Source organism: Haemaphysalis longicornis, unplaced genomic scaffold, assembly GCF_048455015.1.
Source record: "Haemaphysalis longicornis isolate Haplotype H1 unplaced genomic scaffold, Haemaphysalis longicornis Haplotype H1 scaffold_1, whole genome shotgun sequence".
Taxonomy (NCBI): Eukaryota; Metazoa; Arthropoda; class Arachnida; order Ixodida; family Ixodidae; genus Haemaphysalis; species Haemaphysalis longicornis.
The window spans coordinates 443135757-443162843 of NW_027526203.1; the positions used below are offsets into that span (position 1 = coordinate 443135757).

Below are 27087 nucleotides of genomic sequence, written 5' to 3' on the forward strand. Positions count from 1 at the left end.
CTTATCGGACATTCCAAGAAGAGTCCAACGAAGTACAGGCCCACGATGTTAACCCTTCACCCCCTACCCCCCACTTACGCCGACATCCTAGCCCACTAACAGAACCCCAGACGACTCCATCCCCCCACTCCTCCCTCACGAGTGATAACCACCAACACACGCATATGGCGCCGCCTACAAATTCGGACGTATACAATCACACCCGTCTTTACTGTCTCGCCGGCGGTTGACCCTCTGCCCATTCAACTGTACATCCTGCCACTCTCCAAACACCACCAGCCTCCTAGTTTGGACATCTCCGTCCGCCCCCCCTTCATCCCCACCCTTCTCTTCTGTTTCCCCTCTGCTGAGTATTGGAAGCGCGTGCTGAGCTGCATCCAGCTCGAAGGACATGAAGCCTGATTCCCCGGGTGAAGACTGCAGCTATGGCCCGCAGCCTACCGGAATAGGATGGCCACCCATTGCTCCATTTTTTGACCCAACCCCCTTTCCCTCCTTCTTCAATAAACGTTTTCAACAAAAACAACACGCAGGCCGTTCGGTGTGGCAAATTCTGTGCTCTCTTTGTCGCCTTCAGGCATCAGAATCGGTCAGTGCACTGATCTTGGTCGCCTCCAGGCGCCAGAATCTGGCTGTGCACTAAGCGGAGATCAAGGCTCGTAAACAGTCAGAGGCGTCCCCGGTGCGGGGCTTGAGACAGATACAAAAAAGCGCTGTCACCTCCCCCACCCACTCTTTTTTTTTGCACCAAAACAACAGGTGAAGACTGATGGGCGAATTATGTTGCTTTTCAGCGTGACCGCAACATCTTCCCTGATAGCGTGGCGTTTCAGGATTGGGACGACAGTGAACAATACGGCTACCATCCGTTTCTAGCAGATGAGTTGCTGCTGAAGTGGTGACATGGCAGTAAAATGACGATGTGTGTTTGCTCAGTAGATTCAATGGACTCTTTCTTCGTTAGAGCTAGATCAAGGCTGATTCTGGCTGCAAGGACGTTGACCGAAGATGTTGGATTGCCAGAACAAGTACAGGCAGAAGAGAGGAACAAGAGAGACAGTTGCGGTAGTCGCAACAGTCGCGACACGTACAACTTTGCACAGCAGGATCGTCTCGGTATACGGGTATTCGTAGCGATTAGCACTGAAGACGCACGTGACAAATTGGCCATGCAAGAAGGGATGATGCCACCGTTACAAAACAAATGAACAGATGTACTAATAACATACCCTTCACAGATGTTGACAAAAAGAACCGAAATGATTTTTCTTGGACCGGGACGACTTCAAAGTCAGCACTGGCTATAAAGCGGGGCTGCGGTATACCGCAGCCCCGCTGTTGAGGAGATATATCTCCTCAACACTTGAGTACTCTGTGGCCGAAATGATTATTTGACGTCGCTTGTAAAATATTACAACAAAGGACGGACTGAGGAAGTCCCATCCTATAGAATGAGTTGGTGAGCGTAGGGGGAAAATACTGCACCCTGGAGGCGACGCCAAAGCCTGCCAATGAAAACACGCACGGTACTGTTCCCGAGGGCTGCATCCAAACATCGTTGGCACCAAACAATGAAGGCCCGCTGTGCGGAGTTCTTACCTTACGTAAACGTACGCGCAAAGGTATGTTTATTACTGAAATAGGTCTCAGTAAGGGCCGTAATTTTAACACCTCTAAACATCCTGACAACATGGTCCATGGACGTTCCGGAGGAATTGTAGGCTTTAGTGTAGTGCATTTCCCCCCCGAAAAACTACGGAACACAGTTCACCGGTAGTTGGTTGGACTTTCTCTATAGACAGGTCGTGCAGCCCGACGGACTGATGATTGCGAACGGCGTTGCACCTCTCTGGAGTTCTGAGGGATACCAGCTGAGTCAAGCGCAGAGTGAGAACGACGTGGACTAGGGATACCGTGGACGTACACTGAATGACAAAGGCCCCTCCTGCAATGGGGAGATGCAGCCGAATGTTACATTGGAAGGGCCAATATTGTCCATGTGAGGGAACGGTGTTCCAGGGAACCTTCGCAGTACGACTGCACTTATCTGATGCAGCCTTCATATTATCCCGTGTTTTACAGACCACGCAGCATTCCACATCTGGGAACATAATAGAAGGCGTTGCCTGTAACATATTTGTAGTTATTCAGGGACGTAATAAAGGACAGCCTCCAATGTTGCGCCAAGTGAAATCTAGAGAGTACCGCGTCTAGCTTGGAACTGCATGAATGTGGAGGACTGTCACGCCGAATGTGTAGCTTCCACGTGCACAAGAAAACCTGCTCGAAGCCGCACACGCTTTGAAGCGTACCGAGAGAGAGAGAAACAACTTTATTTATGCTCAGGGATCAGGTGAGGGGGGTGGGGACGGTCCACAGGGCCGCCGCGACCGCCAGGGCCCGGGTGGTCACCAAACCAAGCCTTGACTCGATGCCTCCGGATCGCGCAACGCCTGCTCCCAGAGGGAGGGGGAAGGAAGGGGGGGGGGAAGGGGTCTGCTGGTCACTCGCACAAGGCATGATAGTGCGTGTCGAGGGCCCCGCAGGCAAGGCATGTTGGGGAGTCAAAGAGGTGTGGGTGGGTGTGAATGAGCTGAGTGCGGTGTGGAAAGGTGTGGGTCTGGAGGACGCGCAGGCAGTGAGCTGCGTCTAGGGTGAGTTGGGGATGTGGTGGAGGGTACTGGCGGCGGAGGAGGCGGTAGTGAAGGGTGATGTCTCTGTAATGCAGGAGCCCGGCGGGGCTACCGGAAGGGGCACCGCGTGTAGGCGTAGATGAAGCGGTGGCCCGGTCTACTAGTTCACGAGCACGTACGTTCGCCACCTCATTAGCGCCCACGCCTGTGTGGGCTGGAGTCCACAGCAGGCACACGGTGTCGGTTGGGGGATGGGTGGTCAGAATTTTCAGGGCTTGTGGGGAGATGTTGCCCCGGAGAAAATGGCGGATGGCTGTCTGCGAATCGGAGAGGACGTAGAGGGGGGTGGGGCGCTGGGAAAGCGCGAGGGCAATAGCCGCCTCCTCCGCCGTCGTGATGTTAGAGGTTAGAATGGTGGCAGTGGCTGTACTGTGAGGGGAGTTATGTCCGAGGACTGCAACGCAGTGCGCGGGGCGTTCGGGGAGATGAGCACATCGGGATAACGTTGGTTTTTAGAAAGGCTCGCGCCACTTTCACCGTAATTTCATTGTTGGCTGTATGGATTGGTCGCTCAAGTGCATTGCGGTGAAGCAGAACCACAGGATTTTCTTAGAGTCCTCAGCCTCGCTGTTACGTTGATTGATTGTTTGTGTGGTGGCGAGATAGGCTGCCGCCGATCCGAGCCGCCTGTGGTGGCGTTAAGAGGGGTTCCATTTTTGCTCTGTCGCATGAGAGAAGACGGGGCCCTTGCCGGGAATCGCCCTGGAGCCTGCGGCTGACGACGACGAGAGAGCGCGCAGCCGTAGCCCCGACGATCGACCGTCCACGTGGCGCCGGGTGGCCAGCTTCACGTCGGGTGCCCACAGAACTGACGACCAGGTCGACCTCAGGAATGGGTAAGCTGTGTCGGGGAAAATCGGCGCTTTAAGATGCGGTGCTCGCAACGCCACGAACAGTCTGGTGCAAAGCCAGCTGGAACGAGGGATCGGTGAGCGAAAAGTACCACCTGCGAGCCCCAACCATAATTCGCGTCGCTGATATCGCTCGGTCGCATCTCCGTCGTTTCAGCCTTGTTCGCCAGTCTCGAAATTTCCACTCTTAGTTGGCGAAACACTGAAGCTTCAGAGGGGGAACCGTGTTCGTCATACGAAGTACAGCAACATTTGAAGACCGAGCACGGAGAGCGTGTTTTAAATAAGAAATAAAAGCGGGATTGGCACAGCCGGCGAATACAAATGTAAGACCGCAGTCGGCTGTGTGTTTTAGAAACAAACTGCAGTCACTGACCCACTAATTCAACAAAGAAAAGATGGCGTCCGTGATGTACAGTTCACTCATTTTCTTACGGAACCCCTGGGCAGGAGCACCTTATCCAAACATTTTACGCCTGTGTGTCACAGAAAAAAAAAAAAAAGTAGTCGACACGAAAAAAAATCCCGTCTCTGCTTTCTCTCGAAGCTCTCAATCTGATGTAGGTAACGTGGGAAAAATCATACTGATATTGACCGCAACGGTGACTCTGTCATTACGCCGAGTGGCATTTGTCATATTTCACAGCGGAGGTGAAATTATTGCGGCACTTCCCGTCTGCCCTCAATACACGGGCTTCTTCGAGAGGGAAACGGGCAGCCCCACGTTTTTCCGCTAGAATAAAACACTAGCCTTCCGAGTTTCATTCAGCTGGCCAACTAGGAAGTAATGCGCAATCGCAAGTTACAAACAAACATGTTTTGTTGCATGCCTGCCTGCATGAGCACTCGGGAACATGGGTGAACGGGGGCTTCTAACGGCTCCAGTTTCACAACGGACCTCTCCGAAATATCGAGAGGATTCGAATACTGTGTCAAGGATTGTGCTACAGTTGTCGCCGTGCTTTAATTGCCGCAATACGTTGCTGAAACCGTGTGCTTGTTGTTCGTGCGCAGAACATTTCTTTTTTTCGTCCAAGGTGCGCTACACGGGAGAGAAAAATAAAAAAAATGTCCTCCTTAATTCCTTCGTCGACGTTGGAGGCCCTCCACCATGGGTCCGACCGAGCTCTCTGGTACTTCCCTTTCCTTCTGTACAAGCTCCTTTGATGGCAGGAGGAAGTACGCAGAGCGCCATTCGAGTCCATATTTACGTGTAAAGACCTATGTATACGCCACCGTCGTTCTGTGCAGAAGGTCCTGGTCGCTGCGTCTGAAGAAGAGCTCCAGGGCTGACAAGAAGCACCGCAAGTCGCAAGACGAGGCGTCCCTTTCTATTGAAGAAAATGCTTCTACCGCCGAGGCGAGTATAGTACATGTACACTCATGGACTAATAAAACGCGAACACGAAAAGATGAACAAGAATACAAAGATAGCGCGATTTCTTTCCGTAAAAGTGAAATTCATTGAGTCATTCATTCATTCATTCACACATTCATTGGCACCAGCACGCCCAGAACGGCTACGCCCTCAGCCTTCAGGCTTTTACCAGTCCCCATCATAGGTAGGTAGCAGTGCCCTGAGGTGAAGAAGAAACGTAATTATGCCTATATAATCTTCAACTCAACGGAGATTCGTAGTGATGCATCCCGAAAATCGCCGGGAAAATTTTCAATGAATGAATGAATGAATGAATGAATGAATGAATGAATGAATCTTCCCGGACCAAATGTTCTTGCTTTCGAGGCTGTCACCTTGAATGGGCTAAATATGAGATCCGCTTTCTAAATCACCCGTTTCTTTAAACCTCTACTTATGTTAAGTAGAATTATTTTAGGGCATGCCGAAGGATGAGGACTCGATATAAAATGCGTTAAGAGTTTTCTTTTTATGGTTTCTCTTTTTTTCTTTACGCTGTGTCCAGAGTGCCGTCGGACGTCCCTATAAGCACAACACAAAATGAGGTCTGCTCAAATTATCTTGCGTAACTGTTCGTCTGGCACTATTTTTCGTTTAAGGAAAACACCAGGTTACGTTAAGGAAAACGCCAGACTTTCCTTAACGTAACCTAACCTACGTACCTGACCTGATCGACATAACGTAACGTAACCAAATCTAACATAACCTGATCTAACCTAAGCTAAAGTAACCTAAGCTAAAGTAGCGTTATCGAATCAATAGAACCGATCATCTAAAACGCTTTAAAACCAAATATTAACCTAAATAAAGAAACCAGTTTTCGAAACAACTAAAAAACTTAAACCCACAAGCGCCGGACTCGAACCTCGACCATTGAGATCGCGGAGCTCTATAAGACATAACCGCTGCACCATTATGCCAGACTATCTACGCTGCGCCAGCCCAGCCTTAAAAATACGAATGCCACTATATATATAGCCATGGCTATAAAGTCTAGAGCAGTCAGTGTCTCGAGCGCCGTACGGCGGCGCTCTAAGAGTGTTTCTTTTTTTTACTTTTTTAGCCCAAAACTACCCCTCTCAGCTCATGCAATCTACCAATTACGTTTTCGTGGACTCTCGGAAACCCATGGAGGACAGAATCATATCCTTCATTATTTTGTAGCCAGCAGTGGTATTGGTTACACGTTAACGTCACATGTGCGGCGCATATGCTGTCATGTCTGGTTAATATGGGCCCCATTGCGCCATTTTGCCCCAGGGCATCAGAGGAATAAAAAAAAAAAAACAGCCTAGTTATAGGTCCACTGTAGAACGAAGGCCTCTCCCACTGACCTCCACCTGCTCCTGTCCCGCGCTGCCCAAGTGCATTCTTAGGCTGTTGCTGTTGTTGTTGTTGATGATGATGATGATGATGATGATGAGGTAGCCGCGATACATGTACCGGGTTGCTTTCTTCTTGAAGGCTTGTCACGCGTGCATGCCTCTAACACAGCGGCTGTAGCCCGGGCTGCCTTAGCCCTATCTTTTTTTTCTCTTTCTCTTTCTTTTCACTTTCCCTCTACTTGCCCTCTCTCGCACTGTGTTGTATGCAACTGAGCTCCCTGCCGAGCTCAGTAACATCCTCAGTGCATTCATTTCCTCTTCTTTCCCTCAAATTACAAGCAACAAATAAATGAAGCCCTCATTGGGAGCTCACCTTGACTGACCTAGAAAAAAAGTCGTCTCAAAGTCGTCCCAAAATGTGAGGACGCGCAACGTACCAAAAATAGCGATATCTTTCTCTTGAATGACTGCTGGAACGACAGCTTTGCCGGTGTCTTCCTGTTATAAGGCACGCGCACGTCCCCGTTTGGCCTTGGCCATAGTGCACAAAATAACTTTATGTGTGCACGCACTCCACCGCTTCGACGCCGGCTGCTTCGTAGCACGAGCGGACGCGGTTTTGATGTCGATGGAACTTTGTATCTTGCATGGCTTCTCAAACGGTTAGGACCCGAAATGCACCCAAAATACCACGTGAACCAGAGTCCTGGTTCGCGTCTCTTGAGCGACATCTAAGGACACCTGGCAGTTTTTTTTTTTTTCATAACGGTTCCGCTTATGCGAAATGTTATGCATTGCTTTACATTCAGAAGTGGCGCCAAGCCAGCCTCGGTACAGAATGTAGGGGCGCCATGAGGCGTCTGTCATTATCATCATCGTAATCGTAATTTAAGAATGCAGGCCATGGCGTCCAAGTGTTGGAGTGTCGCTCACCTCCCTCGACTGTTTCAGGTGAGGTAAACTTTATGGTAAATTGCTCGCTAAGGTGGGTTGAGCCCTGCGAGAGTGCTGTCGGCGAGGAGCCCAGGGATTCTCGCGGCGTCCTTCGCTGGCATGATGACTTGCGATATGGGTGCTGGGCTGGTAGTCCTAACGCCCCCCCCCCCCCCCCCCCCATCGCTCAGTAATAGGGGCAGCTGTTGGCGTAGCTAATGTGGAGGGTTGTTGGTGGGCAAGCCCACACAATGTGCGTAAGAGAAGAGGGAAATCGGCAACAGTGCATCATTTTCGGTCTGTGTCTTGAAAGATTTGTGGTACTAGAGTGGGTTGTGGGAAAGTATTGACCATGCGACAGACGGTCATCATTTCGAAGATGGGGTGTGCTGCTGGATAAAGAAGGTGGCTGAGTCTGAATGTTGGGTAATATCCCGGTGGGTGGCCAGCCTGCCCCTCGCTCCCGTTTTGATTGGCTCAAGATCTCCACCGAGGTCATCCCGGTTGCCGAAATTTTGGGTTGCCTCGTAAGCCAGTTCATTTCCCACGAGGGGAGAGTGGGCTGGTGTTAAAACCAGGCGATCGTGTTGAAGTGTGTTGCCAGTGCCGGCGCGTATGAGATTAGCTGCTTGGTAAGTTGGGTTCAAGCCCATTCTGTTGCGTAGTTACGGATGGCAGCTTTGGAGTCAGACACAATGGCCGTAGCTAACGCCGATATCATGGGGAAAACAGCGGCAGCATCTACGTAGCAGACGTCAGGGTTGCTGGCCTGGAGGGCTTTAACGTCGACGATACGCCTCTCTCTGAAATAGTCATTGTGCATGTTGCGAGGAAATGGGGCCGCATGGATGTGTTGGCGCCCGTTATCGCCCTGGGGAACTGGCATTTGATTCTCCGTGCAGTCGGTCAGGGTGTCCCATTGTTAACTGCATGCATGCGATATGTAGTGTGGGCTTCAATGTGTTAATTGAGATCAGCGAGGTGACGGCAGAGTGTGTGGCTGTACTTTTGCTTCTGGGAGCGATTATGGAGACTTTCCGTCATGTCCACCACAGCATCACGTCACACAGTGGTGTTCCAGACGCTCAAACTAAGCAAATTCGATAGTTCATTCCACAATTTGCGTGCAGTACTGTGGAAGCTACATTGTTGTCAATAGTCCTTGATTGATTGATTGATTGATTGATTGATTGATTGATTGATTGATTGATTGATTGATTGATTGATTGATTGATTGATTGATTGATTGATTGATTGATTGATTGATTGATTGATTGATTGATTGATTGATTGTAGGGTTTAACGCGCCGACGCAACGCAGGTGATGAGGCGCGCCGTAGTGGAGGGCTCCGGATTAATTTTGACCACCTGGGGATCTTTAACGTGCGCCGAAATCTCGTACACTCGGGCGTGTTTGCTTTCCGCCTCCATCAGAAAAGCGGCCTCCGCGGCCCGGAATCGAACCCGTGACCTCGTGCTCAGCAGCACAACGCCTTAGCCACTGAGCCACCGCGGCGGGTTGTCAATAGTCCTCCCACTCAGGGCGCCCAATTCACCGTGAATGAAGCGACCAAAGGCGCCGAGGCCTTTGCGGTTGCACCTGCCGAGAGGGGAGAAGGAAATGTCCTTTCAAGGCCCCCTTGTCGTGCTCAGTGGGTGGAATTTTGACAACAATGTAGCCTGCTCCATGCAGCTTGTGGAATGAACTAGAGAACTCGGGAAGGCGGGGCTGGCATTTCTTTTATTGTTGTTGTTGAGCCATTCAACGGCTAGCTTGGAGCTCGCGCAGCCAAGAACGCAGCAGCCAATAACTGAAAACAGAAGTGTGCGTGTGTCCCCTTGCAGAGTGTGGTGGTGACAGCCGCTCCGGGCACCACTGCCGTGCTGCGCTGTCAGCTGGAGGCCGGTGCGTCACCGCCTATTGCAGCCACGTGGCACCTTCTGGATGGTAGCTGGGTGCGGGCCTCCAGACTTGACGATTCCAGGAACGTGCTATTCCGTATGGGCGCGTCCCAGGAGTTCGAGCCGCCTACGGGCTGCGCGCCGTCGCGATCGCTGGCCGATCGCTTCGTGGCGCGGCTTCGTGCCGACGGTTCGAGCACACTCGAGGTAGCAAACTGCGGCCTGCCGGACGCCGGAATCTACGCCTGCTGTTTTTACACGGACGGAGCTAAGGCCGCGGTCGTCTCCGCACGCCTAATCGTGACAGGTGGGAGCGCCAAATTCGAAAGACGGTGCACGTAGTGCACGTAATGTTCAGCGGCGCAAGCGCGGTGAGCCTTTGTAAATCGGTGGCGAAGCACGATTTAACGCTGCTGTGCATGGTCTACTTCTGTCTAGCTATACGTAGTGCGCGGAAAGCGTAGGATATACACTGCCGTGTTATAAGTGGCGGAGTATAAACTCGGAGTTCCGCTTGGTACTCTGCAGCTGACTTCACCAACCGTGGTTTTCAACTGCCGTTCAAAGAAACATTTTGCATACGCGTTCGTGCATCTTTTCGCAGATTCTGTAGGACTGCTATGAAGCTTGCCTGCACTCACGACACCCCTCACCAACCAGATCGCAAAGTTCTCTGGTGCACGTAATACTGTAGTGTTTCAAGAAATTCATCTGTGCGAGTATAGAGTCTGCGGTAAAACATCCAGCCATTTGCATTAATCGTCGTCAATCTTTTTTTTTTTCCGCCAGCAAAACAGGCTTCAGCTGCTTGAAGCAGAAGCGATATCAAGCAGCTAGAGATCAGAGAAACTGCACTTTGTTAAGTGGTATTAAGCTTTTCATACCGCATATACGCGACAATCTCGATGCTAACAAAATGTCAATCGCAGTTGCTCGTGTATACTACAAAACGTACAAACATTCCTTCATGCTCTGCCAGGAAGTCCAAGTGAGCCTGGACGACCAAACCTGGTTTATGCCCGAGGGACCAAGCTTCATTTCAAATGGGAAGCGGCTCATGAAAGTGATGGCGCTCCGATGGCTGGATACGTGCTTGAGAAAACTGTGAACGGTAATGTCTTACCACTTTCGTAGTTGCTTGAACTGCTATGGTCAATGCAACAAGTAGAACTGTCCCTTCCCTAACTCAGGCCTTGAGTGCTGGGAGCCGGCTGGACCCCCCACCGCCTTCTGCTCTCAGGTCATCCACTGCGATCCCGGCTGCTTCGTGTTCCGCGTCGTCAGCTACTCAGAGCTTGGAATGAACAATCCAGGCCCACCGTCTGAGGCGATCACCGTCACAGGTGCTTGTGTTCCCTTGGTGTCCTAAAGGAACGATTTCTGCCATGAACGCAGCATAGAATGATGAGACATCGTATATGTCGCTTTGCAAGGCAGTGCCCTTCGGTCTGGCATACTCTACATCAGGCGCCTGGATAGTCCCGGCGACAAGCGCGTCGCATACCTTGGTGCTGCTGGCAGTCACAACTGTTCATCCACTTTTTAGCCTGTAAATTAACCAGTTATAAACCTGTACGTTAGGAGGCTGTCAGATCTCAGAAATATTTAACATCTGCGCGTTTCCACGTTATGCCGATAGAACCAGCTGTTCACTTGACGAATTACAGGATTTTGGAAATCCTACAGGTTGACCATTTTAATTGAGTATATCAAACAGTCCAGTTTCGATATTAGCTCCAACATTGGCGTCCTACAAATCGCCTATTTTAATGAAGTGTATCAAATACACAAGTTTTGACGTCAGTTCCAACAAGACCACGAGGTTTGCAGGGGGACTTTCTTTCCTTCACGAGTTGAGTGGCCCCATTCTTGTTTTGTCGAACGTAATGCGTTTTTCTCAACCTGTTATTATCACTACCAGGTTTCTTTACCCGTACAAGAAAGAAGGTGCTGTGAGGAGCTCGAACTTGCGCCGCAACTACGGTGCCATCTCAGTGAAAGGAACCTTAAGGAAGCGGTTAAACTTGTTCCGCTTGCCGAGACTGCCCCTGTTAATGAGACTTCTGTTAGCTCTGGTATCCTACCCACGAAATGTAAGCAACAGCGATGCTTCTGTCCTGCGAGAAGCAGCAGTTATGGCTATGGCACCTCCGTGTAACATCTGGGGATGATGTGTGATGGGCAGGGGGCAGTAGTCCTCAATGTCTGGTTTCTTCCAGGAGAAGGGGGAATAGTAGATTTTGTGCGCTTATTAAATGGGAACACTTCCACTGTTTCATGGACGGCGAGCCCCTCGCTTCACCCTATTCTTATAAGGCGGCTATGCTCCTTCCCTGTTCCCGGCACCCGGGGGACGCTTGTCAGACTAAACTGTGCACGTCTCGCAGAGGTTCTCGGATACTGCTTGTGTGAACATTCAAGCTTCCCCCGGGAACGCTGTGTGTACGCTGAGACTTCATTTGGCCCTCGTTGTTATTTATGGTACTGAGGTGTACGCTGCAGCCGTGCACGAAGCGTGTGTAATACGTGCGAATGTTATATCCTCCCTTTGTTTAGGTAATGCCCTCGTATCCGATTCTGGAGTGGTCGAGTGGAAGAGAAAAAATTTTCCAGAAGACTTCGTCGCGGTGGCAGAATGCGGAAGGTTAGTTATATTTTTATTTTTTACATTCCTCGTGAAACTGAATACGTGTAGCAGGTGCGTAGAAGAGATGTGGCGCATCTACGTGATTAGTTCAAATTTGTTTCTTAATGTATATGCGACAAAGCAGATGCTAGATGCAAAGAGTTTTGCAGAGCGTGTGTTGGTTCTGCGTGGGAAACAAAGGCGTGAGTTACTTCCTGCCAGCATTTATGGAATTCACTGTCAGTAACGAATCCCGGGTACTGTTCCGTATGCACATGAGGTGGGCTGTTTGGCTCTATACGGAGTCACATTGCGGCCAGTTAGTCTGTACCAAGCTTCTGAGAGGGAAAAATGTAGAAGAAAGGTTTCAGGCGAAATAGTTGTGCAAGTCTATCTCTCACCACATACATACATAGATACATACATACATACATACATACATACATACATACATACATACATACATACATACATACATACATACATACATACATACATACATACATACATACATACATTAATTCATACATACGCACATACACACGTGCGTGCGTACGTGATCACTTCAACTTTCAGGTTGCCTCGCGAACCCAGTTTGAGTTTTTTTGCCAACACTTTTTGTCCCTTTCGTAATAGAAGGATAATTCTTCACGTGGTTTCGATGCATAATTATGACGGCGTTTGTCCGAATCACCCAAATAACTTTTTCCAACCTTTCAGGGGACGGTTCTCCATGGTAAAGAAATACATCCACCGTGAATCAGGTGAAAGGGTAAGAGGGCCTTTTTTCTCGCCTCTGCTTGTTCAGTATTTCATTTTTGTCTGTAACTAAGAGCCCCATGGCTTCGCGGTCTCCGCTCAATTAGAAGCACGACTGAAACAGTTTATTCATATGAACACTTGTTTGGAGAAGAAGGTCACCGCGAGTGATCTGGAGATGGGGAGTTCAAAGCTGGAGATTTGTTCGATAATAATATATTGGGTTGCCGCAAGCAAAGGAATTGATTCTAGTGGTATTATGGAGTGGGCTCCTTACCAATACGTGGTTATACCCTTCCAACGGCGCTGTCTAAAGATCTAGATCCCAACTACGCGCAGCTTTTTGTGACTCTTTCTTGTAGCCTAGCCTACCGCTATAGCTTTTCATTGCGCAGTGAAGCTTTTAAAGAGGGCAAGAGAAGGTAAGTGTGCAGAGAGAAAGCGGAGAAAAGCATGCTCCCAAAGTGGGACCCGGACCCACGACATTCAGATAATGCGTCTTATGCTATACCAAGAATAAAAAGGGAGGCTGCGCTCCCCTCTACTTCCTCGTGTACTTTATGTATTTTTTTATAGTACGGATATATAGATATTGTAATATGGGCCCATGGCCCAGGATGGAACATAAGAGCACTGAGCGATGGCAGAGGATCAGTGCCTGCTGTCTGTTATGCATTCTTCACAAACTCAATGCTAACAATGATCCTTGCCCGGTGGCTTGGATTCTTTTGTCTCTACTGACACAATTAAGATTGGCGATCCACTTTACTCTGCGTTTTCCAGTTCTGTCTTGAGCACCATAGTAATCACGAGGTTAGCTTTGATATATGCTAGCGGTTGACGGGTATCTTGAATTCTCGTTCACTAGCAACGTCACAGTCATAATGATGAGGATATGGCTAATAAGGATAACGTCCCTTGGCTAGGTTATGGTGTTGGCGAGCTCCACACGAAACCATCTTACACCTCGCTAGGATACTTAAGTCCTCTTTACACACGAGCAGTATAAGGTGCATACCCATACGGGGTATTCCTCCGTTGTGGCGGGTGCCCATCACCTGCCTTCGAAGTGCGTTTTCATGCATGCAACCAAAGTGCACGCGCGCACAAGCACGCACACAGAGACCGATATACAAGTGTACGTACAGCGTGTGCACGTGTGCGTGAGTGTGTTCGTGCAAGTTTGGAGCTGTTGAGTTACCTTACGTAGCCTTAGGTTAAGCGCACACGTAGTGCTTTTAATAATCAGAACATTGTCACCAATAATTGAGCACATGATTGAACAGATGGAACGAGATTCAGTTCCGAGACTCACTAAAGAGATTTTCAAATATTGTCTATCACTTTATCAGTGTACAACTTTGAGTTCAAAGGACTAGGTCTGAATTCTTTCTGCAATATTGTACGCATTTGTTATCATTATCGGCCTCGCAGTAACGCCGTCTGTGCTGACACAAGTGCTGGCGCTATTTACCAGACTGCTAGCCAATTGATCCAACACAATTAAGTTATGCAGGAACAAAACCATATCGGCAGTGATACTGAATTTAAAAGTACTAAAACTTAAAAGGCTTGCGTACAATCAAACCACATCACAAACCAGGGCAACGCAATTGTGTCAGTTTTAATGACGACTGTGAATGGGCACATAGTTTTGTTTTGCGTCGAGCTCTGAAAATAAACTCAAACTCTACACTTCTGCAACCTAGATCACTAAGATACTGCATACATTCAAATTCTACACTTCTGCAACCTAGATCACTAAGATACTGCATACATCGGTGCTGTTACGAATCGACCCGCGCCGCCGTACTTTCCCGCATCACGCCTCGGCTGTGCGGCGAAGCCACTGCGTGCGCCTTTCAGCAGTCAGGCGCCACCATGTCGGTGACTCATGATTCACGTCGGGACAAGCTTGGGCCAGACGCCTCGATTTCAACACGCTTCAAGGTCCGGCGGTTGCCAGCGGCACGTCGAGACCCGTCCCAAGGACACAGAGGCCCCGCGATCGCAGCGGAGTCCTCCTCTCTCCCCTCTCTCGGACTCAACGTGCGCCGAGGCTACCGACTGCTTACGAGCTCTGGAAAGAGCGTTGTGTGTGTCTGTGATTCTCGTGGCGTGCGCAAAATGCAGAGGGAAGGCTGTTTTGACCGTTACCGCTTTTGGGTATAAATAGAAGCCGCCCAAGCGCTATAACCCATTCCTGTTTGAGCAGCGAATCCATGCTGCACTCTGCTCGAGTCCTGTATTGTAACCTCGCCCGTCGGGGCATTGTTCTTTGGCTTCGGCTCACCTCTCGCTATGAAGTAAACAGTTACGTTAGCCTACGGCTTCTGGACTTCTTCACGGCTGCAACAGCGGCTGGCCGCTCGCATCATACACGCTACCACTCGTATGTCGAAGGCCACGGAGCTCGGATCGGGTGCCCCCACTCGGTCGCAACAACTGGTGTCAGCGCTGGGATGACACGGTCGCAACAGGGCACAGAGCAGCCGCAAGTAAAAGATAAACAATTGCATCTTTGGAACTAATAAATTCAGATCTAGTCTATTCAAAACTACCTTATATATATAATCCGTCAATTTCCCCCTCAAATAGATTGGAACACACCAGGAAATACAACGAACTTTGCTCACTAAAATGTTTGTTCTGCTGGAAAGCAGCAACGACTACAAGCACGTTCACTGCATAGCCCGGGTCATTTAAACAATTTCCACTACCTCGTAGGAGTGGGTGCGGTTTCATGAATTTGGATGTGACAGAACCGCTTGTGGATGGTACCTTCTTTTCACCAGTGTCCGTCCGGAGACTTTACTGCTTGCTTTTTCACTTCGCAGGTGGCTGCGAAAATTATCCACTCCATGCAACAGTCCCGTGCCAGTGTGGAGCACGAGTGCCTGATATTGAATGGGCTCGACTACCAAGGGCTGGTGCAGCCGCTCGACTGCTACATCACTCCCATAAACTACATTCTCATCTTCCCATTGTGCGTATGAGTTTGGATAGTTGCGTAATGGCGTTGAAAGGGAAAATATCGCAATTTTTCCCCCTTGCAGCATCGATGGGCTGCGGCTGCTGGATCACATCTGCATGCAGGGGAGCTTCTACAGTGAGCACACGGTCTCGCACTACCTGTCGCAGTTGCTGGCTGCCCTGGACTACCTGCACCTGTCCGGCATCGCGCACCTCGACATAAAGGTTGGAGACGGCGCTACGAGAAGATGAAATACGAGTCGGTCATATGATGTGTGCCTAAAAGGGCTCCCGATGGTATATGTCTCGCGCAGCATAGTTCCCGTAATTTTCACCCTCAAACATTGACAGAGTTACCACATACAAAAAAAATCAAAAGCCGCTTTCTTAAGAGAAATATGGTTAAATTGCGAAGCTTTCTCCCATGCAGCCTGAGTCAAAGTCAAAGTCCAAAATCCAAACTGCTTCGACTCTGTCAGAATGGCGCAATCAGATAGACTTCGGCTTCGTGACGCAAGGAACCCAGATTTGGCTCCGACCACAGGAAGTATTTTTTTCTTGAGGCGCTTGACGTGTATTTGTGGGAACCCATTGTGTAAGTTGGCTTTCCTGCAGTGTGTTTTAGGCGTAACGATTTGGACTTGGACTTTGGACTAGAGAAACCTTCACGTTTCAACCATTTTAAACGCGGAGCGTTTCTTAGTCGCACGATGTCCCTCGACCGCCGGCGGCGGCATCCACACGCTCACTGCGCATGCGCGTCGCGGGGAGGCGCAGGTGCGCGTCTCTCCCCCGTACCCTCCTCGCTCTCAACAAAAGGTGCAGCGGTGCGTGAGGAGCGCGTCTGCGCGCGCATGCGCACCTGTACCCCGCGCTCGGCGTGCTGAGTAACAGGTGTGCACGTGATAGCGGCGTGCTAGCGGCGTGCCAGCTGCGTGATAGAGACGTGCTAGCGGCGTGCTGTACACGTGATAGGGGCGTGCGAGCAACGTGACAGCTGCGCGATAGCGGCGCGGAGGGTCGAGTGCATGTATACGGAAGTGTGCGCATGCGCGTCTCTCCCCGTGCTCCTCTCCCTCCAACGCGCCTGGCAGGTATATAAAGCGGAGCCGTCGTTCTCAGCGTCCAATACAACGACAACAGCAACAAATAAATAAATAACGACTTACAACAACCTACTCCTTGCCTTCACTTCTTGCGTCACAAAAAAAAAGAAAAAGTGGGCCCATCTCTCCACGAGGGGGGACTCGAGTCGCAAAATCACGAAAGTAATAATTAATATATGAAAGAAATAATAATTAATAGTAATAAGCAATAATAGTTAACACATTCACTACCACCCCACCACCACCCCCCAAACACTAACGTTAACGCAATACACCCACCCCCTACGCGACGCATTTACTCGAGTCTCCCTCGTGGGGAGATGAGCCCAATTTTTTTCACAGTACCCGCGATCATCATCAGTACCCGCGATCATCATCGTCAGAGAAAGTTGGCTTTCGCGTAGCGCATTTTTCGGGCAATCAATGAAACATAGAAAGCTTCGCGATAAATTGTACAGAAATTCCAAAAAATGTCTACGATTGTGCAAGCGGTCTTACACTGCTTCCCTGTATCGCATACCTTACGTTTCTTTGGTGGTGTCTTTTGCGGCGATTTCCATTTCTTTAGTTAATCACATGAGGGCACTAGATGTGACGGAACTTTTATTTTGTTAGCTCATTTTCAGTTCTCAATTTTGATCCTTGTTTTTCTTGTTTGTCCTAGACAAGAAATCTTCATTTACACTGTTATAACGAAACAATATTTTCAATATATATATATATATATATATATATATATATATATATATATATATATATATATATATATATATATATATATATATATATATATATATATATATATATATGCATTTCCGTGCAAATACAGCTCGCTGTATGGTTAATGCTTTTTCGTGGTTTTTTGTTGTTGTTTTTTGTTTTAATCACGTGAGGGCGGTAGATTAGACATGTGCAACTTCGTTACTTCCCTTCTCATTGCTTTTGTTTGTATTTTTTGTTCTTGTTTTCCTAAAACAAGTTATCCATATTTACAATATTGTAATGATTAAATGTAGCTTCGAAAATTACGCATTTTTTGCAGATACACATTTGGCAGCTGGGGTGCTCGGCAAAGAATGATTACGATTTAAACGTGCATAAACGTGCAGAGGAGCGCCTTAGATAACCTCGCCAGCCACAACCGCACAAGTGCAACGTAAGGGCTGTTTAGGAATATTACTCGGATAATAATGCTTACGAGTAATCGCGAAATTATTAGAGCTATTTCTTTCATTTTGTGTGCAGTTGTAGGTCTGTTTAGCATTTTTCTGCAAACGAGTATGTTTGAAATAAAAAATGCAGCCCACAGAAGCACTGCACTGTGTGACTTTTACGAAGATACAGCTTTGCCAGGAACCCAGTGTCGCTTGAACGTTCCATGGAATTTTAGTGGATTTCGCTTGCTGAAGCACACGTGCCTAAATTGCTCTTGTCCTTGCTCTCCGCTGCCAGCCCGAGAACCTGTTGGTGGAAGAGTGCAGCGACGTGCTGAAGCTGATCGATTTTGGGGATGCTCGAAAAGTGCTCGGAGCTGAATGCCGGATGTCAATCGTCGGCACCACTGAGTTCATGGCGCCAGAGATGCTCATGGGCAACCCACTGGCCACCCGCACAGATCTCTGGTGAGTCTTGCGTGCATTTGCTTAATGCTTATGGGGGCCGTGAAGGCAAAATACAAGCTTGGTTCATTAAAAATACTGTTTTGTGCCTAAAAGTGGTATTTCTCGCGGTTTATTTTTTAGAGCACGGTAATTGTTTACCGCACCACTCGTACTGCTGTAAAATGAATATGCATGACATTTATGCGCAAATAGCTTGTTCGGCAAGCTTATAAGCCGTAGAAGGATCAACATTTGGGCGAGTTGGTACTGGTTATGTATCATCTTGACGAAACAGCGTAAAAAACGGGGACACTAGGGGAGAAAAACCACAGGACGACGCAGCGTCGTCCTGTCGTTTTTCTCCCCTAGTGTCCCCTTTTTTTACGCTGTTTCGTCAAGATGATACTTATAAGCCGTGCCTAATTCGCGTTCGCTTTTGCCGGCCTCAGCCAATCGCACAGCTGGGCACATTGACATCATATGTTCTGTTGCGGGAAATGTGCTAGTGGGTTGCACGGCCATTCCCTTTTTACTAATTATATCGGTTATTTGACTGAAGTGTGCGTTAAAAATGGTGTCAGTATGATTCTAATGAGGTAATCTTTCAAATGAACCAAACTTAATTGTGTTGTCTGCATCGCCCGTTTAAGGGAGCCGTGAATACAAAATACAAGCTTGGTTCATTAAAAATACTGCTTTGTGCCTACAACAATGGTACCATTTTTATCGCAAACAAGTGGTATTTCTCGCGGTTTATTTTTTAGTGTACGGTCTGGTCGATCATGTTGGTACAAGCTGTGCAATCCACAGAAAAAATTACTCCCACCTCCCCTCGCGGGAACCCCTGTGTAGATGCGACGCATAGGGGGTTCCGTTGTTGTTTCCGTTAGGTTGATTCTCCCATCGCGTGAAACGTGCCGTGAACCCCCTGGCGCGGCTATGACGCAACGTGGCGCGGCTATGACGCAACACAATCCAACACAATTCACTTTAATCCAATCCAATTCAAATCCAATCAAATCCAAGCCAACTCAAGCCAATCCAATCGAATCCAATCCAATGCCCCTCGCGAGAGAGTGTTCGCTATCGGAGAGGAGAGGGGGTGAGCGGCGGAGAGCGCAGCTCGCGCGGCGAGGAGAATGGGGGAGGGGTGTGGACGGACAACGACGATGTATGGAGGGACAAGGCGAGTGAATGAGATGCAGTCGCATCTAAAAGCGCTTTCTGAGCATTTTTGTTTTAATGACCACTGCCAGCCACTTCGTCTATCATTCTGTGTGCTGACTGATGGCGGACAAGATTCCAAACAGTGAAGGACAACGGCACTGCATGCACCATTCTTCAATGTGCGTGCGTACATGTTGTCACAGCCATTAATTCAGACGATTTGTTTGGCCCGTATACAACATTCCGCAAGACAGCGCAACGTCATACACTACACCCAACTGGCATTGAACGAATCGCCGTGCATTTTTTTTTTTGGGGGGGGGGGGCAGGATTTTGTGGCAGTTTCTTCCTAGTTTATTTTGCCACACAAACCGCTTAGCTTGTTGGTTGCGCTAAAAAACACGGTCACTCCGGTCTCACGCTGCGACCTTTTTTCAGTCAGTGAGAAACACTGTTCGTATGAATGCCTTTTGCGTGCTTGATTGTTTATTAGCAGCCTCAATGGTGAGCCCAACTTCACAGAGCTTAATATTGCCAAAAGGCCTAGAAGAAGCGCACTATGAAAAGAAAATTGAAGCGCGAACATGAAAATTTGAATCAGAACTCACAAAGGTCGTGTTTTTTCTCCACCTAACCGGATTATCGGTACTGCAGCGCGGGGCCAGCATTTTCGAAATCCTTAAAAGAAACATGCCATAATTTGAATCCCAGAATCCATTATTTTTTACCTTGTGGGTGGGCGTGGTCATGTTTCATTTACGCATCACTGTACATACCAATCAAGGCCAACATTTTCAATCGTTGCAAAGGCTTCCGGAGGCATTTTCCCAGAGCGCTTCGTGAATGCGGCGTATGTCCAGTTGGTTGTCGCCTCTACTATTCGTGTTCGTTGCCGCAGTACTGACGTTATGGAACTACCAGAATAGGAGCTGCCATCCCGCACAGCATTGCTTTCGTTGTTACTGAATGTCCGGCAGCCGGCAGCTGTACAGGGCGGACTTCCCAGGGCTGTCGCACCAGCAATGCACCTGCCCTGCAAACCTGTAAGGAATGCTTTGCTGCAAGGAATAGCGCATAGCGATAAAGGCAACTTTACAAAAGACATGGCGGGACGAAATCTGAGTTGCACGAATAGTACAATTTTGTGGTCGAATCGAATGCAACTATTTAATAAAAAACTAGTTTCGAGCGTCGAATCAAGGTACGAATATTTTCCACTGGATTATATTATGTTTGGAACACGAAATGATGTTTACAAGCAAAGGTACTCTCAACTCTTGAATAACCCAGACATGGGAAAATGTAGCGTGAAACTGGCACGATTTATCCTTTGATACTGACTTTTGGGGCTACAGCGTGCGTAGCAATCGTCCACAGCATGTTAAGAAGTTTATTCTAACCCGCATATGGGTAGCACGGCCATGTGTTCGATAAGGACCAGATATTGAAACATTAAATAAAATGTTTTGGAATAAATAAGAGTTGAATAACAAGATCTATTCGATATATACGCATTCATAATTTTGAATATTCTCGCTTTCTTAGACCTAACGTTAAAAAAGGATTAGTTATTGTAAAGGGTACTTCACTACAAGTACTTTTAAGGAAGCACCCAATTATAGGAACTGAATGCGAACCAAAAGCAGCTTCCGTGAGCGGTTCAACGCCAAAACACTCCTCATTCGCTGGTGTCTGCGTCTTCTTGCACCAGAGTGTCGCGAATGTGACATCCAGTTAGAACGAAACTTCAGACGGGTGTAGTACGGTAAGTAGCACGGGTTCCCTAAGCACCTTCTTGTGAGGTGAGAACACAAAAGTTGGCGAGCGATTGAACAATTCGGACAACGAAGACTATGTAGCGCTGACAGTGGCGCCACTGCTATCAGACAATTAATTTCTGTGCATCAGCTTCAAACTACATGTATTAGGCCAGCTTCTGCCATCGTGCGAATCGCCCGTGAAGCAGCACCCAACCATGTCCAAAATGCAGTGTTTCTATACCTCTGGTTGAAACTATATTGAGGAGTGCGCGTTTTTTTTTTAAAGCAAAGCTTTACTACTTTCGTTCAGCGGTTTCGCGGAGTATGCACAGTTAACCTATTGACCGGAAACACACACCCCGCGACACACCCTTCGAAGCACATCGCGTGATTCGCCGGGCTCGCTTTCGGCGCTGCGCACAAGGCCTCGTTTTCAGTCGTTCTGGTCATATGAGCGGCGGCCGCCGCCGCGGTAGCGGGCGACCAGCTGATCGGCAGCCGACCACCCCCGCAGCCTCCCATGCATGCGCCGCTCGGTCGTCGTGATTCGCCTCGCGCCCGGCGAAGAGGAACGGCGCGTTCGCCGTGAATGAACGCCGCGCGGGCCTCCTCCTGTGAGCGTTGCACGGGGCCGAACGGCTTTGAGCCGTGGTCGGCAGTACAGCTACATCAGAGGTTTAACCGAGCGAAACCAAGACTCAACTAGACTAAGCCAAGCTTCTGCTTTGCATATCCAAGGTCAGCTGAGCTAAGCAGCTTCCATTTTTTTATTAGGCACCCGCTATGGAGCCACTCGAGGGACACTTTCTCCTTTTGTTTTCTTAGCACGCTTCCCTTCATATTTCGTGTACCTCGAACAGCGCTTTCCGCATGACGTTGGCGTGGTTACGTTCCTTGACTGCCACCGCGTGTCCCTGAGTTTGATCAATTCCCGTTCCTGCCACTGTTTTTACCCGCAGCGTTAAAGGGGCCCTAAAAACAAAATAGAAGTTGGTTTTATTTGGAAGAGTTGGGGTTTTATAGCGTCCCCAGCTCTTGTTCAGCAGCAAAGGATGCTTTATTCGCTCAGATATTAAACAATTTAGGCCAAAATGTTAATTCTCCCGCCGCATCATGTGTTTCTTGACGACGACAATGACGTATTCAGGGAGGTTTATGAAACAAAAGTTAGTATGTTGACTAGGGCTGCCATTCATGGCAAAACAAAATTTGGTTAGCCTGGTTACCTTCTCGCTTCATAGATGCCGTAACAATACCGCTGAAGAACCACTGTCCGCACACGTTTTTTTGTTTGTTTGTTTTTCTGACCGGATTTGTACCTAGCTTATTGTTAATGCTTGATAGTTATCGCGTCGTGAAGTGTTGTGTATGACTCGGCAGTAAAGATCACGTAAGTGCCAGTGCCGCTTCGGCCAGTTACCCATGTGTCATGTAAGACAAGCCAACGTTTTTCTAAAAACGTTGAGACAAGCTAACGCGCTTGACGGCTGTGCAGCGTCAACCGGCATAGGGCGCGTCGTACGCAATAGTGCTAGTTTACGTTCATAGGTTCGTTCGTAAACTCGACTGCTTAGCCCAAGATTCTTACTGCTATAAAAAGGATGTGCACTTAATTTAAGCGCAAATAGCTCGTTCTGCAAACTTATAATACCAGATAAACGGTTGCAATTTCTGTTAGATTTTTTTCGGCCTCAGCCAATCGCAGCAAACTTTCAGTGTGAAAAACCAGCTGGGTTGTCGCATGCCCATTCTCTGTTTTCCTCATTATGCTGCTTATTTTAGTGAAGTTTGCGAGGCAATCTTTCGAATGAACCAAACTTGCATTTTCTCTTCATGGCGGCGGCGGTGGCGACATTGAACGTGAGAGAAAAAATTGCGTGAGCGAAAAATCCCGTTTCGCCACCGTGTGGCACCCACTGAAACCGCGGGGATCATAAGGCGGTGCGCCAACAGATGGCGTCAGATCAGCAGCGGGAAGTTTGCACTGCCTTGGATAGTTTTCAAGCAATGCGAACGCGGCCCGATAATGCTAGCAATGCTAGTGCGTTTCGCGGTTCAAGGCGAAACAGCAGAAGTGCATTCCATTTCTTTTAGTTAGATGCCCTAGGTTTTTTGCGCTTGTGTGGTTTTGTAGGCTCATTTTCCAACCTCCAGCCGGGTGCACGCTTTCGCCAACGTAGCCAAATACCTTGTTCACGTTGATAGAAAGCCGTCTTGCGAAACTATCAATGGTAATTTGTGGAGTCTTTGCGAGAGCTCGCCGAAGGCGCAAACCTAAGGCTCCAGTGACCAAGAACTTCAGTTCATTTGCCACAATCGCTCACAATTACATTGCACCATACGCAGGAATAGAATTGAATTGAATTTTATTTACAAAGCGTGAACATGAAACGTGAATGGGTACAGAGGCACTGGGAGGTCCCAAGGTAAGAATCCATGATGATTGTAAAATAAAAAAATGAATAAATAACAAGCAAGAGTAGATACAATATCAGCAAATAAACACTCAGCATAAAATAGAGAACGATGAATACAAAAACCAAAGAAAGAAAATATTACACTAAGAACCAGGAACAATAAAAAACAATGAATACAACTCCAGATTATTCACAAATTGGGATACGAATGCCGCATTAACAAAAATACATAATACTGCAGTTACAATTCAATCAAACAGAATACTGCAGTTACAATTCAATCAAACAGAAGGGCCTAACAAGAAAGTTTTTAGTTTAGATTTAAAAGCGCGTAGTGAATTAGAAGATTTAATATCCGGGGTTAGTGAATTCCAGAGTGAAATGGCGGAGAATCGAATCGTATGTTTACCGTAGTTAGTGTGTATTCACGGAAGTAGCAGATTCTGGCGTGAGGAAAAGCGCGTTGAATTGAGATTAGAAGTGATGCGTTGAGGGAAATTATCTAAAGTAAGGTGATCGTAAAAAATATTAAAAAGAAAATACCAATGCTGTAACTATAAAGTTGATGTAGGGGCAAAACACGCAGCTGATAGAACAATGGGGACGATTCTGCTTGTCGATGGGAAAATGTAATGATGCGTAACGCTTGTTTCTGCAGTGTTATTAATGATGCGATGTAAGTATGGTACGCACCACCCCAAGAAGAAATGCAGTAATTTAGGTGACTGTGGACAAAAGCGTAATACAAAGTTCGAAGAGTTTGCAAGTATGGTCTAGCTCGAATAAAAACTCTGATACCAAACGTAACTTTACTTGAAATGAAGGTGACGGGCTCAGGAAAATTAAGGTGAGAATCGACTATTACCCCAAGAAAATTAGTGCTACGACGAAGTTCAATTTTATCGCCTTAAATATAGAGGGAAAGGATGGCGTAAATTTTTCTTTGAGGGTAACTAAAAAGCAGACAGCAAGTTTTAAGTACGTTAATAGATAACTTGTTGAGGAGACACCATCGTTCGAGGGAAAACAGGTCAGCTTGGATCATTTGAGTTGAGGTACACACGTTTTGATGGCAGTTAGAGATGGTGGTGTCGTCAGTATACAGTATGCATTGTGAAGAAGTTAAACAGAGAGGAAGATCATTCATCTAAATTAAAAAGAGCAATGTACCCAAGAAACTTAAAAATTTGCCTTAAAACTTTGTTTTCTACTGTGTACGCGTTGCGTATTATCTGTAATTTTTTGTACAGTAGCTTCCAGTGCAAGCACTAGTACAGGCTTAACAAAGCGGTAATAAAACCACGAGTAGGATTTGTTTGGTGGGGAGCTGCTTAATTCCACCGTCTCAACGGTGTGCCTGTAAAAGCGGGATTGATGTTATCTGTATCTGTGTCCTCCCTTCACATTCCGTGTTTCACCACTTTCATTGCACAAGGAATTAACTCTGAAATTCTTATATTTCGCTCCCTCCTAGTTGAGCTACAATTTTGTTGTTGCGCAAAAATATAAGCACAAATTGTAGTATTTTCACCGCCACAATTTCCTGCAAATATGCATGAACACGCAAAAGTGTCAACCCTGAGAGTCCTATTCCTTTGTATTTTCTGTGTTTGCGTGCTCTGTGTGCATTCAGCAGTGAAGCAAGGTCGAAAACTGGGCAGGTTGGTATACATTGATTTTGATTAAACAGCGCAAACCGAACGGGACGAGAGAGAAGTACACAACATGGGTGCTACTAACAACTGAAGTTTTATTGAAGATCATGAAAACATATAGAGTTGAGCCTGCGCACTAACCACAGCCGTGACGTAGACTACGTGCCAAACACACGCACCACAGGCTCAACTCTCACCAAACGCACTCACCACAGGTTAGTGCGCAAGCCCTAGTGCGTTAGGTCGCACAGGTTAGTGCGCAATAAAACTTCAGTTGTTGTAGCGCTCCTGTTGTGTGCCCCTTTCTCGTGCCGTTTAGTTTGCGCTGTTTAATCAACATTCAGCAGTGTCTGTACGCAGGGTTTCATAACTATGCTATTTGTTAAATCTCTCCATATCTTCAGCTTTTGTCGCGGACAAAATTTGATTGTTTAAAAATCCCGGGGCAAAAAAACCTTGCGACACAAACGGATTCGGGCTCATGACAGCAAATGTGTTGCGTTTGGCAAATGTGAGAGGATAGCAAGGAGGGTTTATAACGCATTTACTCGTCAGTTACGGAGTAAAATTCAGCCGCAATGTTTTGGTAAACTAAAAGAAAAACGAGAATTTTATTAAGAAGGGTGCCGGAAATGGACTCAGCCAAGGGGAAGGCGCGGAAAAGCAGTCTGAAAGGCACAGCCGACTCGGAAGACTTCACGAGGAGTACACAACTAACATTGAAGGGCGTATAGATTGAATTGAAACATACGTTGTCACCCATTAATCCTCGTTGATATGGCAGGGTAAAACTTTTGTACTAAACGGGTACCGTTATTTCTTGCTGTTTTTTTTTTTTTGCTCTGCTTATTTGCGTCGTATTTTCTTCTGACGTCCGTTCTTTTTTTTTTTTTTTTCCTTTGCAGGGGCACAGGCGCTGTGCTGTACCTGCTTCTAGTTGGCCGGTCACCCTTCTTTGGCCGCAGTGAGGAAGAAACCTCTGCCAAAATTAAGGCTGCAGAATATGCCTTCCCTGCATCAGCTTCCATCTCCGCTCGGGCACGCGATCTCATTTCCAAGTTGCTGGTCGTGGACTCCCACAAGCGGCCGTCCGCTAGCAAAGCCTTGGCGGATCCTTGGATCAAGGTAAGCGAACAGTGCTGTTATTGGTAACAGGTGCTGAATGATGTCCCTCCAAACCCTCGTCTGTTCGTTGCACAGGAAGCACCAAAAGCTCAGCGCCTGAGCTCTTGCCTGCTGCAAAAGTTCGTGAAGCGCAGGGATCGGATGCTGTGACGGCGTGTGAAGGCATGAAGTCAGCATGCCGCTGTAGACGCGTCTCTTCCAGGTGCTGGCAGCAGGGCTGCCGGGGCCGTGACAAAGACCGCAGCCCACGAAAATGATCATCACCTCCTGTACATATTTGCACTTAGAGTCACAGAGAAGCTGTGCTCATTTGTTCCATGCCAACCGGGGAAACATTGTCAGCTGGTCTGTGAAAGTCTGTGTCTGGTTTTGTCACGAAAAATAAACCTTGAAAATTTTCAGGTTTTAAAACGGCGACATATTTGTCACGTTCGTCTGGTCCGGATAGCGGAGACCACTGCCAGGGAACGATAACTCCTGGCCGCCGAATGAGGGTGGAGGGGGTCTCTCCAAACAATTCCGCTTCCGTGACCCCTGCGGGCAAAAGAAGGATAGGAGGGGAGAATAAGACATTACAGGAAAGGTAGGGACGTTAATTTCTTAGAGGAAAGTCCGGCTGGCTACTCTACACATGGGAAATGGGAAAGGGGGGACTGAAAGAAAGAGAAAGGGTGTATAAAAATGGGGGGGGGGGGGGGGGGGAATTGAGGAGTGACACCATAAAAGGTAAAGGTAAGTACAAGGAAAAAGTTAGTGCGCTTCCAATCTGTGAAGATG

At 47.9% G+C, this 27087-nt stretch overlaps 1 protein-coding gene across 1 annotated transcript; it reads left to right on the forward strand.

The window, feature by feature from the left end:
- The first annotated feature begins 2518 nt into the window (after positions 1-2518).
- LOC144162190 (kalirin-like) lies at positions 2519-26695 on the forward strand. Its single transcript, XM_077692665.1, has 13 exons — positions 2519-2638; positions 3372-3529; positions 4796-4904; positions 9065-9428; positions 10101-10232; positions 10312-10464; positions 11678-11765; positions 12468-12519; positions 15344-15492; positions 15563-15704; positions 18038-18207; positions 26091-26310; positions 26386-26695. Exons 1-13 carry the CDS (start codon positions 2519-2521, stop codon positions 26458-26460), a joined length of 1932 nt encoding a protein of 643 aa, XP_077548791.1. The 3' UTR covers positions 26461-26695.
- Positions 26696-27087: the final 392 nt, after the last annotated feature.

Excerpts from the sequence above, each read along its gene's own strand:
- LOC144162190 (XM_077692665.1), top strand. The coding sequence starts at position 2,519 with ATGATAGTGCGTGTCGAGGGCCCCGCAGGCAAGGCATGTTGGGGAGTC. Across the intron at positions 15,705-18,037 it reads TCGCGCACCTCGACATAAAG|CCCGAGAACCTGTTGGTGGA; the intron begins GTTGGAGACGGC and ends CTCCGCTGCCAG. Across the intron at positions 18,208-26,090 it reads GCCACCCGCACAGATCTCTG|GGGCACAGGCGCTGTGCTGT; the intron begins GTGAGTCTTGCG and ends TTTCCTTTGCAG.